Raw genomic sequence first — 14,357 nt, forward strand, 5'->3', positions numbered from 1 at the left:
TTGCGAAAAACCTGTATTCTTCTGTAGGTGGAGTTTAATACGACGCTTTTTATGGATAGCGTTAAATTCACGCGGACGAAGCTGCGGGTATAAATTAGTAGCTGGTAAAATTGGAAATTGTGAAAAAAATTAAGATTATGCTGTGCCCACAGGTATTTTTATTTGTTGGGTTTTGCGAAGGTCTTGGCTTCCGCGATACTTTGAAAGAAAAGTGGCTGTCACTGCTTAAGTTATCGACTGCCATTCCAATAGTCATTACATTGAAAGCCTTCTTCTTCCTCCTAGCTTTAGTCCCAGTTGTATCCTCCCCACTCAGGATGGCCCGGGGTATGATTTTGACAATGGATCCTACACGTTTTTACACGAAGTGCCTCAGGAAAACATTGTAAAATCCGGAACAATTGCGGCCATTTTGTCACAACTTGCTCGCGAGCTATTCACTTAAAATAGCGTCGCGCGTGCCATGCTGCGGAGACTGGATCTCCTAAATTATTTATGACTAGGCTAACGCATTTATTCTGGACTAGCTGTGCCCGCGACTTCGTCCGCGTGGAATAGTTATTTTGGGCATCATTGAAGCCCTCAAGTAAGAAAAATTTTCCCGGATTTTTTTTCACATTTTCCATTATTTCTTGGCTCCTTATAGATGCAGCGTGATATTATATAGCCTTTCTCGATAAATGGTCTATTCAACAAAAAACAAGAATTTTACAATTCGAACCAGTAGTTCCTGAGATTAGCGCGTTCAAACAAACAAACTCTTCACCTTTATAATATTAGTATAGATTAAAGATGTCGAATAAATAATGTAACTAACGGACTCGCTTTGTGTTTGTCTGTCTGAAGAGAGGCGAGGATGTGACCGGGTTTAAAGCCAGTAAGAAAGCATTGAGCACTAGTGCGTTCAAACAAACAAACAAACAAACATACATATCAGTATAGACATCTGACCTGTTTGACGGTGAGGCAGGAAGCCCTCTCGGGCCGGCCCTCGAGCCGCAGCGTGAGGTAGTCGTGCACGGCCTCCATGCAGATGCTGCTCAGCAGCAGGAAGTGGCTGCGGTACGACGGCAGCCGCATGGCGAGACACTCCTCAGACCAGCACCCGTATCTGTGAGGAAATTTTGTAAAGGATAACTACGTGATTCGAAGGAAGAAGGTAATTGGATGATGGAATTAAAATTCTATAATATATATATATATATATATATATATCACACACACACACACACATGATCACGTCTCTATCCCTTACGGGGTAGACAGAGCCAACAGTCTTCAAAAGACTGATAGGCCACGTTCAGCTGTTTGGCTTAATGATAGAATTGAGATTCAAATAGTGACAGGTTGCTAGCCCTTTGCCTAAAAGAGGAATCCCAAGTTTATAAGCCCATCCCTAAGTCGCCTTTTACGACATCCATGGGAAAGAGATGGAGTGGTCCTATTCTTTTTTTGTAATGGTGCCGAGAACCACACGGCCAAGTTAATGACACTATTTATAAATGATGCAGGTATTAAACCTTTTTTATAGGAACTTGTTTAAGCACTAGAGAAATAGTTATATAACTTCCTGGAACCAATAAAAAAAAAGAATTGGACCACACCATCTCGCTCCCATGGATGTCGTAAAAGGCAACTAAGGGATAGGCTTATAAATTTTTCTTGTAAGCGATGCAGGGCTAGCAACCTGTCACTATTTGTATCTCAATTCTATCGTTAAGCCAAACAGCTGAACGTGACCTGTCAGTCTTTTTAAGAGTGTTGGCTCTGCCTACCCCGCTACGTGATTATATGTATGTATGCGATAGTAGAAAAAAATATATACCTTCTCAATTCATCATGCATCAGCTGTTTATAATCGTTTTCATCATCCTCCTTAGCATCGTCGAACACTTCCGTGGCCGCGTCAGCGGTAGTAGGTTCATTACTCGGGGACTATTAACAAAAAGTCATTATATTTCAGAGTTATTCTTCTATGTTGTTTGTTTTAAGTAATTTATTTGACGTCAACCAATGTTGTGAAACCAAGCCATTTATTAAGTGATATGAAGTGTCCTATGATAATGAATAAAAATTTTTAATTTTTTAAATTAGAATATTAAAAAGAATCATGAGCCAAAACCACACAGCTGAACGTGGGTTTTCAGCCTTTTCAAGACTGTTCGCTTTATATAGGTACCCACCATAGTATATATATGTATATAGTGACGTGTGGTTCCCGGCACCAATATAAAAAAGAATGTCATAAAAGGCGACTAATGGATATGCTAATAAACTTGCGATTCTTCTTTTAGGCGATGAGCTAGCAACCTGCCATTATTTGAATCTCAGTTACATAGCTGAACGTGGCCTGTCAGTCTTTCAAGATTTCCGGCTCTGTCTACCCCGCAAGGGATATAGACGTGATTATATGAATGAATGGAAATTAATGTATATATATTAAAACAAACTCTTACATAGCTGAACGTGGCCTGTCAGTCTTTCAAGATTTCCGGCTCTGTCTATCCCGCAAGGGATATAGACGTGATTATATGAATGAATGGAAATTAATGTATAAATATTAAAACAAACTCACGTCAGGCGGTTGTAGAGTGAGGTGCACTTTATACAGCACGTGTTTTCGTATTTTATTGATGAACGTCATACAACGACGCACACCCTGTGTTTTCAGCATCTCACAGTGGTAATCCCTGTGAATATCCATGTCAAATTGTATTTATTATAAGGGAATTACAATAAAAGGAAGATACATGTTTTAATAAAATAAATAAATAATATGTAATAAATAATAAATAAATAGTATGTATGTATATGCGAAAAATTACACAGATTGAGTTAGCCTCGGAGTAATTTCGAAACTTGTGTTACTAACTCAACGATACTATATTTTATAATAAATACTTATCCAAGACCCAGGCCAATAGGAAAAAGTTCGTTGCACATCATACCCTGGCCGGGATTCGAACCCGAGACCTCCAGTGTCACAGACAAGCGCCCTACCGCTGCGCCATTGTTTTGAAATGAAATGATTTATTACGCTTTGAATAAATCATTATTATTTATATTTTTGCAAATCTAAGGGACAGTTTGTGATACAACTAGTTATCGTTTTGTAAGAGGCGTTTTGGACTCGCCCAAATAATGTGACATGTGCATTATTGTACATCGTATTATCTCGGGCAGTGTTTTTGTTTATTGATGTTATTATTTCAGTTATGTTTTAGTTAATATGGAAAAAAAATTAGTATAAGGCGACACGCCTTTTACAATATACAGCGTGTAACGAAATTGGGGTAACAATCAGCGCAGGATTGAACCAGCAAATGAAATTGAAAAACTTTCTACATGGACCATGGGGGGCAGTTTAAAAAAAACTACTCCCATAGTAAATGATTATTTTTTTTATTCGGTTTTCACCCTTCATTTTAGGGTAAGTTGTGTAGAAATTGTTAAAAGCTGTATATATTTGTTTGTGTTTGAATTTTTAGAACAAAATACGTGACATTTATTGGACCCAAGACAGACATGACATTGCCATAATATAAAAAAAAAATAAACTAGACTAACAAGTTGTTCGATTTAATCTTTTTCGGCCGATTCGATCTTGTGCGGATTGATATTCCCTTTCTGTTACACCCTGTATATTTTTGGCGCTAACGTAGATTTAAACCACGGGTAACAGTTATCCAAACCAAATATTTACCTGTAAGGCGATACGGCGCACTTGTTCAGCAACCGTAGTTTAGTCAGCTCTGAAAACCCGCCCATATCGAAAACGTCTTCCAGCTCAATGTCGTGATAACTGGACGAGTAACCACTCTCATTTGATGACGTTGTATCGCTGGTACCATAGTGGTTGTCCGATATTACTATCTCGGGTGTAGTTTGACCGCTCGGTTCTATAATTATAATAAACTTACTTTGAGACCAACTTTTTAGAAATTTTCAAATTTTAATGGGACAGAAATATTTAGGCTGATCATAGTGGAATTTAAATACATACATACATATCAGTCTTGTAAAGACTGATAGGCCACGTTCGGCTATTTGGCTTTAAGATAGAATTGAGATTCAAATAGTGACAGGTTGCTAGACCATCGCCTTAAAAGAATCCCAAGTTTGTAAGCCTATCTCTTAGTCGCCTTTTAACGACATCCATGGGAAAGAGATGGAGAGGTCCTATTCTTTTTGTATTGGTGCCGGGAACCACACGGCACGGCAATTTAAAATATATTTTTTTTAATTTGTATACTATATACATATATACTATATATATATATATATATATATATATATATGTCGAATAAATAATGTCACTAACGGAATCGCTTTGTGTAAAAATACCGACTCATCCAATCCAGGATATAAGTCAATCCATGGTCAACCTGGGCTCGTCTGAAGAGAGGCGAGGATGTGACCGGGTTTAATGCCAGTAAGAAAGGATTGAGCACTATACTCGCTTTACGAGTCCAGATATTTAAAAAGCCCACCATTACTGATCCTACAGTCCACTTCACAATATCCCTTATACGGTTTCTTGTCTCGTTCAGTCTCTTTTCGTTCTCCCTCAGTCTCTTTCTCAACTTCCTCTTTAATACAGTCATGGAATTTGAACTACATACATACATATAATCACATCTACATATATCCCTTGCGGGGTAGTCAGAGCCAATAGTGTTGAAAAGACTGATAGGCCACGTTCAGCTGTTTGGCTTTATGATGGAATTGAGATTCATATAGTGACAGGTTGCTAGCCTATCGCCTAAAAGAAGAATCCCAAGTTTATAAGCCTATCCCTTATTCGCCTTTTACGACATCCATGGGAACGAGATGGAGTGGTCCTATTCTTTTTTTATTATTGGTGCCGGGAACCACACGGAATTTGAACTTGTGTCGCTATAAAATCATTAATGTCCTAAAGATTTAGAAAAACACTTACCATTATTGATGCTACAGTCCACTTCGTCGTATCCCTTGTCCGGTTTCTCTTCACGTTCTGTCTCTTTCTGTTCTCCCTCCATCTCTTTCTCGTCCTCTTCTTTGATGACGTCAGAGTGGGAGTTTGAACTAGAGTCGCTGTTACTAGAGTCCGTTGGGTTACCATTGATGTTGAATCTCACTTGACAGCGACGATGGCTTTCTGATGATCTTCTTGTAAGAAAAAAATTGTAAGTAAATAAATGCTTTATTTATTTTTATTTTTTTTTTTATTTATTTATTTATTTATGTACACAAAATGATATAAAGGAGCTATCAATACAGTTATTATAGTACAAAGGTGCTACTTATTTCAAAAGAAATCTCTTCCAGTAGACCCATGAGAGGAGATATGAATTTTGGAGCGGTATGGCGTGTGCATAAATAACATTTATTGTTTATTGTTCACTAAAGGAGTAGTACAATACTAATGTTTTATATTTGTAATGTCTAGTGATTGGGAAGTATACGGATAGATCTGTCCTCGACTGTGGTATACTACGAGTAAATAGAGGCGGTTGATGCCTTCTAGAAATAACTCATCCCGCACTGACATACATACATACATAATAATCACGTCTATATATACGTATACATACACACACACACACATAGTCACGTCTATCTCCCTTGCGGGGTAGACAGAGCCAACAGTCTTGAAAAGACTGAATGGCCACGTTCAGCTATTTGGCTTAACGATAGAATTGAGATTCAAACAGTGACAGGTCGCTAGCCCATCGCCTAAAAGAAGAATCCCAAGTTTATAAGCCTAATCCTTAGTCGCCTTTTACGACATCCGTGGGAACGACATGGAATGGTCCTATTCTTTCTTTTACTGGTGACGGTAACCACACGGCACTGACAGTGACAGTTTTGCAAGTATCTGTCTGTTGAATAGACTAGATTTATTTTCAAAATTGGATACAAGGTATCACTTATTGACGTCACATCACTTAAATCTAATTATAACTACTACCGCTTCCAAAGCGCATGTGTAGAAGAAGCGGCGGAACAAACTACACTGCAGCATTTTCATCGGACGTCAATATACAAATATTGCAACTCTTATCAGTGAGAATTTTATAAACGTATTTCATAAGGTCCTTCTTACCTGCTTGTGTCCGAGTCTATAGAGGCCCGAGTATGCAGCCCCTGTCGTTGCAATTTGAGCCTTATACCGTGGAGCATACGGCGCACTGTCAGCACCACCATACGCATGTGTCGGGCCACGTTGTACCAGAGACACATAGCCTGGAAGAAATATATATATTTTTTTAATCCTACTAATATTATAAATGCGAAAGTTTGTATGTCAGGATGTCAGTATGGATGTTTGTTACTCTTTCACGCAAAAACTACTGAACGGATTACGATGAAATTTGGTATCTCAGCTACCTACAGCTGAAGACTCAGAATAACATATAGGCTACTTTTTATCCCAGAGTTCCCGCGGGATTGATAGGGTTTTCATTCGGACGAAGTGGCGGGCGGCCTCTAGTTTATAATAGTTTTGAAAGGCGACTTAGGAAAAGGCTTATAAACTTGGAATTATTCTTGTGGGCGATGGAATAGCGACCTGTCACTATTCGAATCCCAATTATATTGTTTAGCCATATAGCTGAACATGGTTTTTGTACTTTCAAGACTTAACTCTGTCTACCCCATCATAGCAAAGGACTGTGACTAAATGTTTGTTAGTAAATTTATAAAATACACTGTATGATAAAATAGAGGCGAAATGTTAAGACAAAAGTTATTTTAAATCACGTCACTTCATCATCGCTATATATTATAATGTAGCAGCCTCATTATTTTCTCTGTTTGTTTGTTTGCGCAAATCTTAGAAAGTTTTGTTACATATATACATAAAATACGTCTCTTTCCCGGAGGGGTAGGCAGAGACCTAACATACCTTTATTTTATACCAGCCGTTTCAAATCACACTCACTAGTGCGCGTTTAATACCTGTAGTATTTATAAATATGTAGTTAAATGCAACGCGAACGTTTTAAATCAACGGAATGGTACTGCGAGCTGGTGTTGTAGAACGAATTGACCAAATCTCCTACCGTTTTCATTTAGAATTAATTACTCTATATTCTAACAAATTTACTACATAGTTTTGGAGGAAAACAAACCTTGTGCCGTGTGGTTCCAGACACCGATAAAAGAAAAGAATAGGACCACTCATTCCCATGGATGTCGTAAAAAGCGACTAAGGGGTCGGCCTACAAACTTAAGATTCTTCTTTTACTACTATTTGAATCTCAATTCTACCACCAAGCCGAACAGCTGAACGTGGCCAATCAGTCTTTTTTTAGACTGTTGGCATTGTCTACCCCGTAAGGGATAAAGACGTGATCATATGTATGTATGTATGTAATTATATCGTTTAGCCATATAGCTGAACAGGGTATTTTGTACTCTCAAGACTTAACTCTGTCCACCCCGCAAGGGATATAGACGTGAATATATGTATGTAGGTACGTATGTAATACACACCTTGATCCTGTTCTTGAACAGCTGCGTGGCGACCAGCGGGTGGTCGGCCATCATGGCGCGGCCCGACTGGTACAGCGAGCCGGCGTTGTTGTACGAGTCCAGCAACGTGCTCACTTCCTTCATCTAGAATTGACTACTCTATATTGTAACGAAACGACTACATAATTATGAGGGAATACACACCTTGATCCTGTTCTTGAACAGCTGCGTGGCGACCAGCGGGTGGTCGGCCATCATGGCGCGGCCCGACTGGTACAGCGAGCCGGCGTTGTTGTACGAGTCCAGCAACGTGCTCACTTCCTTCATCTAGAATTGACTACTCTATATTCTAACAATATGACTACATAATTATGAGGGAATACACACCTTGATCCTGTTCTTGAACAGCTGCGTGGCGACCAGCGGGTGGTCGGCCATCATGGCGCGGCCCGACTGGTACAGCGAGCCGGCGTTGTTGTACGAGTCCAGCAACGTGCTCACTTCCTTCATCTAGAATTGACTACTCTATATTCTAACAATATGACTACATAATTATGAGGGAATACACACCTTGATCCTGTTCTTGAACAGCTGCGTGGCGACCAGCGGGTGGTCGGCCATCATGGCGCGGCCCGACTGGTACAGCGAGCCGGCGTTGTTGTACGAGTCCAGCAACGTGCTCACTTCCTTCATCTAGAATTGACTACTCTATATTCTAACAATATGACTACATAATTATGAGGGAATACACACCTTGATCCTGTTCTTGAACAGCTGCGTGGCGACCAGCGGGTGGTCGGCCATCATGGCGCGGCCCGACTGGTACAGCGAGCCGGCGTTGTTGTACGAGTCCAGCAACGTGCTCACTTCCTTCATCTAGAATTGACTACTCTATATTGTAACAAAACGACTACATAATTATGAGGGAATACACACCTTGATCCTGTTCTTGAACAGCTGCGTGGCGACCAGCGGGTGGTCGGCCATCATGGCGCGGCCCGACTGGTACAGCGAGCCGGCGTTGTTGTACGAGTCCAGCAACGTGCTCACTTCCTTCATCTAGAATTGACTACTCTATATTCTAACAATATGACTACATAATTATGAGGGAATACACACCTTGATCCTGTTCTTGAACAGCTGCGTGGCGACCAGCGGGTGGTCGGCCATCATGGCGCGGCCCGACTGGTACAGCGAGCCGGCGTTGTTGTACGAGTCCAGCAACGTGCTCACTTCCTTCATCTAGAATTGACTACTCTATATTCTAACAATATGACTACATAATTATGAGGGAATACACACCTTGATCCTGTTCTTGAACAGCTGCGTGGCGACCAGCGGGTGGTCGGCCATCATGGCGCGGCCCGACTGGTACAGCGAGCCGGCGTTGTTGTACGAGTCCAGCAACGTGCTCACTTCCTTCATCTAGAATTGACTACTCTATATTCTAACAATATGACTACATAATTATGAGGGAATACACACCTTGATCCTGTTCTTGAACAGCTGCGTGGCGACCAGCGGGTGGTCGGCCATCATGGCGCGGCCCGACTGGTACAGCGAGCCGGCGTTGTTGTACGAGTCCAGCAACGTGCTCACTTCCTTCATCTAGAATTGACTACTCTATATTCTAACAATATGACTACATAATTATGAGGGAATACACACCTTGATCCTGTTCTTGAACAGCTGCGTGGCGACCAGCGGGTGGTCGGCCATCATGGCGCGGCCCGACTGGTACAGCGAGCCGGCGTTGTTGTACGAGTCCAGCAACGTGCTCACTTCCTTCATCTAGAATTGACTACTCTATATTCTAACAATATGACTACATAATTATGAGGGAATACACACCTTGATCCTGTTCTTGAACAGCTGCGTGGCGACCAGCGGGTGGTCGGCCATCATGGCGCGGCCCGACTGGTACAGCGAGCCGGCGTTGTTGTACGAGTCCAGCAACGTGCTCACTTCCTTCATCTAGAATTGACTACTCTATATTGTAACAAAACGACTACATAATTATGAGGGAATACACACCTTGATCCTGTTCTTGAACAGCTGCGTGGCGACCAGCGGGTGGTCGGCCATCATGGCGCGGCCCGACTGGTACAGCGAGCCGGCGTTGTTGTACGAGTCCAGCAACGTGCTCACTTCCTTCATCTAGAATTGACTACTCTATATTGTAACAAAACGACTACATAATTATGAGGGAATACACACCTTGATCCTGTTCTTGAACAGCTGCGTGGCGACCAGCGGGTGGTCGGCCATCATGGCGCGGCCCGACTGGTACAGCGAGCCGGCGTTGTTGTACGAGTCCAGCAACGTGCTCACTTCCTTCATCTAGAATTGACTACTCTATATTGTAACAAAACGACTACATAATTATGAGGGAATACACACCTTGATCCTGTTCTTGAACAGCTGCGTGGCGACCAGCGGGTGGTCGGCCATCATGGCGCGGCCCGACTGGTACAGCGAGCCGGCGTTGTTGTACGAGTCCAGCAACGTGCTCACTTCCTTCATCTAGAATTGACTACTCTATATTGTAACAAAACGACTACATAATTATGAGGGAATACACACCTTGATCCTGTTCTTGAACAGCTGCGTGGCGACCAGCGGGTGGTCGGCCATCATGGCGCGGCCCGACTGGTACAGCGAGCCGGCGTTGTTGTACGAGTCCAGCAACGTGCTCACTTCCTTCATCTAGAATTGACTACTCTATATTGTAACAAAACGACTACATAATTATGAGGGAATACACACCTTGATCCTGTTCTTGAACAGCTGCGTGGCGACCAGCGGGTGGTCGGCCATCATGGCGCGGCCCGACTGGTACAGCGAGCCGGCGTTGTTGTACGAGTCCAGCAACGTGCTCACTTCCTTCATCTAGAATTGACTACTCTATATTGTAACAAAACGAGTACATAATTATGAGGGAATACACACCTTGATCCTGTTCTTGAACAGCTGCGTGGCGACCAGCGGGTGGTCGGCCATCATGGCGCGGCCCGACTGGTACAGCGAGCCGGCGTTGTTGTACGAGTCCAGCAACGTGCTCACTTCCTTCATCTAGAATTGACTACTCTATATTGTAACAAAACGAGTACATAATTATGAGGGAATACACACCTTGATCCTGTTCTTGAACAGCTGCGTGGCGACCAGCGGGTGGTCGGCCATCATGGCGCGGCCCGACTGGTACAGCGAGCCGGCGTTGTTGTACGAGTCCAGCAACGTGCTCACTTCCTTCATCGCCTTGCCGACCGCCGCCGTGCACGGCTCGCAATTGAACGACAGGCAGCCGAACGCTTCGTCTGAATAGAATATTTCTACATACATACATATAATCACGTCTATATCCCTTGCGGGGTAGACAGAGCCTACCCCGCAGAGTATTGAAAAAACTGAACGGCCACGTTCAGCTATTTGGCTTTAAGATAGGATTGAGATTCAAATAGTGACAGTATGCTAGCACATCGCCTAAAAAAGAATCTCAAGTTTGTAAGACTATCTCTGAGTCGCCATTTACGACATCCATGGGAAAGAGATGGAGTGGTCTTATTCTTTTTTTATTGGTGCCGGGAACAACTCGGTATTATACTTGTGGCGAAAGATGATTAAAGGGGGAGTTTCCAAAAGTATAGTTCCCGGCGCCAATATTAAAAAGAATAGGACCATTCCATCTCTTTTCTAAAGACGTCTTAAAAGGTTACTAAGATATAGGCTTATAAACTTGGGATTCTCTTAGGCGATGGGCTAGCAACCTGTCACTGTTTGAATCTCAATTCAATCGTTAAGCCAAACATCTGAACGTTACCTAAGTCAGATATGAGGTGATTCTATTTTACATACATACATACATGAAATCTCGCCTTTTTCCCGGAGGGGTAGGCAGACTACATCTTTCCACTTGCCACGATCTCTGCATACTTCCTTCGCTTCATCCACATTCATAACTCTCTTCATGCAAGCTCGGCGGTTTCGGGTACTCGTTTAAAGTGCTGAAAACCACACGGCACAGGTGGTATTTTTACTACCCCGCCACCAAATTCTGACTTCAGTAATAAGGCCACTTTTTGTACATAAATTTATAATAAACTAGAGGCCGCCCGCGACTTCGTCCGCATGGAAACCCTATCAATCCCGCGGGAACTCTGGGATAAAAAGTAGCCTATGTGTTATTCTGGGTCTTCAGCTACCTACATACCAAATTTCATAGTAATCGGTTCAGTAGATTTTGCGTGAAAGAGTAACAAACATCCATACATCCATACAAACTTTCGCCTTTATAATAGTAGTAGGATAACAATTTACATGCAATAAAGAGAATTCTACCTAACTATTTTTGCGCAATACTTACCATCATTGAAATCTTTGTCATCTTTCCCATTAGTGAGATCCTCTTTGGAGCCGTCGGATGTACACAAACGCTTGGATCTTGATTTGCAAGGATTGGAATTAACAAACCTACAAAAAAAAAACTTAATTGAATGTCCATTGTACACAGCGAGCTCTATACTTATGCGGCGACATCACTACGTCACACGACATCAGCCAATAAGAGCGAGTAAGCTTAATCATACATACATACATATGGTCACGTCTATATCCCTTGCGGGGTAGACAGAGCTAACAGTCTTATAAAGACTGAATGGCCACGTTCAGCTATTTGGCTTAATAATAGAATTGAGATTCAAATAGTGACAGGTTGCTAGCCCATCGTCTAAAAAGAATCCCAAGTTTGTAAGTCTATCCCTTAATCGCCTTTCACGTCCATGGGAAAGAGATGGAGTGGTCCTATTCTTTTTTGTATTGGTGCCGAAAACCACACGGCAAATGCTTAATCTCGGAAGAAAATATATAAGAATATGGATTGGACCATAAATATAACCTATAAGGCAATATCGTCGGAACTATGGTTTTCCAGGCAATAACGCCCGGCTAAAGAACGCAATCAATATGCATCCATAACAAATATTTTAAAATTTTTTTATATAATATTAAAGTGCCGTGTGGTTACGGGCAACAATAGAAAAAAAAAACAGGACCACTCCATCTCTTTCCCATTTATGTCGTAAAAGGCGACTAAGGGATAAGCATATAAGCTTGCGATTCTTCTTTTAGGCGACGGCCTAGAAACCTGTCAATGTATCAGAATCTCAATTCAATCATCGAAACCTATCAGCTAAACGTGGCCTGCTAGTATTTCAAGACCGCCGGCTTCATCAACCCCGCAAGGGATATCGCTGCGATTGAATGAATAAAACTAGTTATAATTAGATTTAAATGATGTGAAATCAATAAGGGATACCTACCTTGTATCCAATTTTGAGAATAAATGAAAATGAAATGAAAATGCATTTATTTCTTTAACTACAAAGTGTACACTATACATTGTTAGGATTTTCTATTAAGCAAAGTATGCCTGTATCAGAAATCTATTCTATTCTATTCTAAAAGAAGAACGACCTGGGTGATCAAAATATTATAATAACCCTTACCGGTAATCCACGATATTCCTGACCAGGGTGGGCACAATATTCCTCTGGGTGCACAGAAACTCATCCTGCTCAGCCAGCGTCCGCCCAGTTATCTTGGCTTGGAGCTCCAACCATATGAGGTCCTTCAACTCGTTCTGCCATACTTGCTCCTCGCGGCTTATCTATGGAAATATACATACATACATGGATGTACACAAACGCTTGGATCTTGATTTGCAAGGATTGGAATTAACAAACCTACAAAAAAAAACTTAATTGAATGTCCATTGTACACAGCGAGCTCTATACTTATGCGGCGACATCACTACGTCACACGACATCAGCCAATAAGAGCGAGTATGCTTAATCATACATACATACATACATAAAATCACGCCTCTTTCCCGGAGGGGTAGGCAGAGACTACCTCTTTCCACTTGCCACGATCTCTGCATACTTCCTTCGCTTCATCCACATTCATAACTCTCTTCATGCAAGCTCGGCGGTTTCGGGTACTTTTGACCTGACCCTTTACCAGGACGTCTTTAATTTGATCAAGTAACGTTCGTCTAGGTCTTCCCACTCCATGGAAATATAGACGACATATAATCACGTCTATATCCCTTGCGGGGTAAATAGAGCCTACAGTCTCAAAAAGACTGATAGGATAGTTCAGCTATTTGGCTTAATGATAGAATTGAGATTCGAATAGTGACAGGTTGCTAGCCTATCGCCTAAAAAATAATCCCAAATTTATGAGCCCTTAGTCGCCTCTTACGACATCCCTGGGAAAGAAATGGAGTGGTTCTGTTCTTTTTCGTATTGGTGCCGGGAACCACACGGCATTGGAAATACGTACATACGTCTATATCCCTTGCGGGGTAAATAGAGCCTACAGTCTCAAAAAGACTGATAGGATAGTTCAGCTGTTTGGCTTGATGGTAGAATTGAGATTCGAATAGTGACAGGTCGCTAGCCCATCGCCTAAAAATTTATCCCAAGTTTATAAGAGGGACGACAGAGAGATAGGCTTGTAAACTTGGGATTCTTTTGGGTGACGGGCTAGCAACAGCTGAATGTGGCCTTTCAGTCTTTCCCAGACTGTTGGCTTTGTCTACCCCGCAAGGGGTAGAGACGTGACTATGTTATGAGACCGAAAGATATGTAAATTATTAAGTGATATGAAGTATACGATAATAATGAATATTTTTTTTTAATTTGTATTTGTAAATATATATGTATACATACATATGATCACGTCTTTATCCCTTACGGGGTAGACAGAGCCAACAGTCTTGAAAAGACTGATAGGCCACGATTAGCTGTTTGGCTTAATGATAGAATTGAGATTCAAATAGTGACGGGTTGCTAGCCCATCGCCTAAAAGAAGAATCCCAAGTTTATAAGGCTATCCCT

At 41.8% G+C, this 14,357-nt stretch overlaps 1 protein-coding gene across 1 annotated transcript in view; it reads right to left on the reverse strand.

Moving 5' to 3' along the window:
* Positions 1–14,357, reverse strand: part of LOC106134810 (mitogen-activated protein kinase kinase kinase 4) — a 52,796-nt gene that overhangs the window by 17,615 nt on the left and 20,824 nt on the right. Inside the window, exons 6-14 of the mRNA XM_060945971.1 lie at positions 12,963–13,123; positions 11,822–11,928; positions 10,591–10,775; positions 6,089–6,228; positions 4,940–5,151; positions 3,704–3,899; positions 2,576–2,690; positions 1,826–1,935; positions 952–1,111 (exon numbers count right to left, since the gene is read on the reverse strand). Of these exons, the coding sequence (XP_060801954.1) occupies positions 952–1,111; positions 1,826–1,935; positions 2,576–2,690; positions 3,704–3,899; positions 4,940–5,151; positions 6,089–6,228; positions 10,591–10,775; positions 11,822–11,928; positions 12,963–13,123 (1,386 nt within the window). The remainder of the gene's footprint in view (positions 1–951; positions 1,112–1,825; positions 1,936–2,575; positions 2,691–3,703; positions 3,900–4,939; positions 5,152–6,088; positions 6,229–10,590; positions 10,776–11,821; positions 11,929–12,962; positions 13,124–14,357) is intronic.

The sequence above is a fragment of the Amyelois transitella genome, chromosome 10, assembly GCF_032362555.1.
Source record: "Amyelois transitella isolate CPQ chromosome 10, ilAmyTran1.1, whole genome shotgun sequence".
NCBI classification, from domain to species: Eukaryota; Metazoa; Arthropoda; class Insecta; order Lepidoptera; family Pyralidae; genus Amyelois; species Amyelois transitella.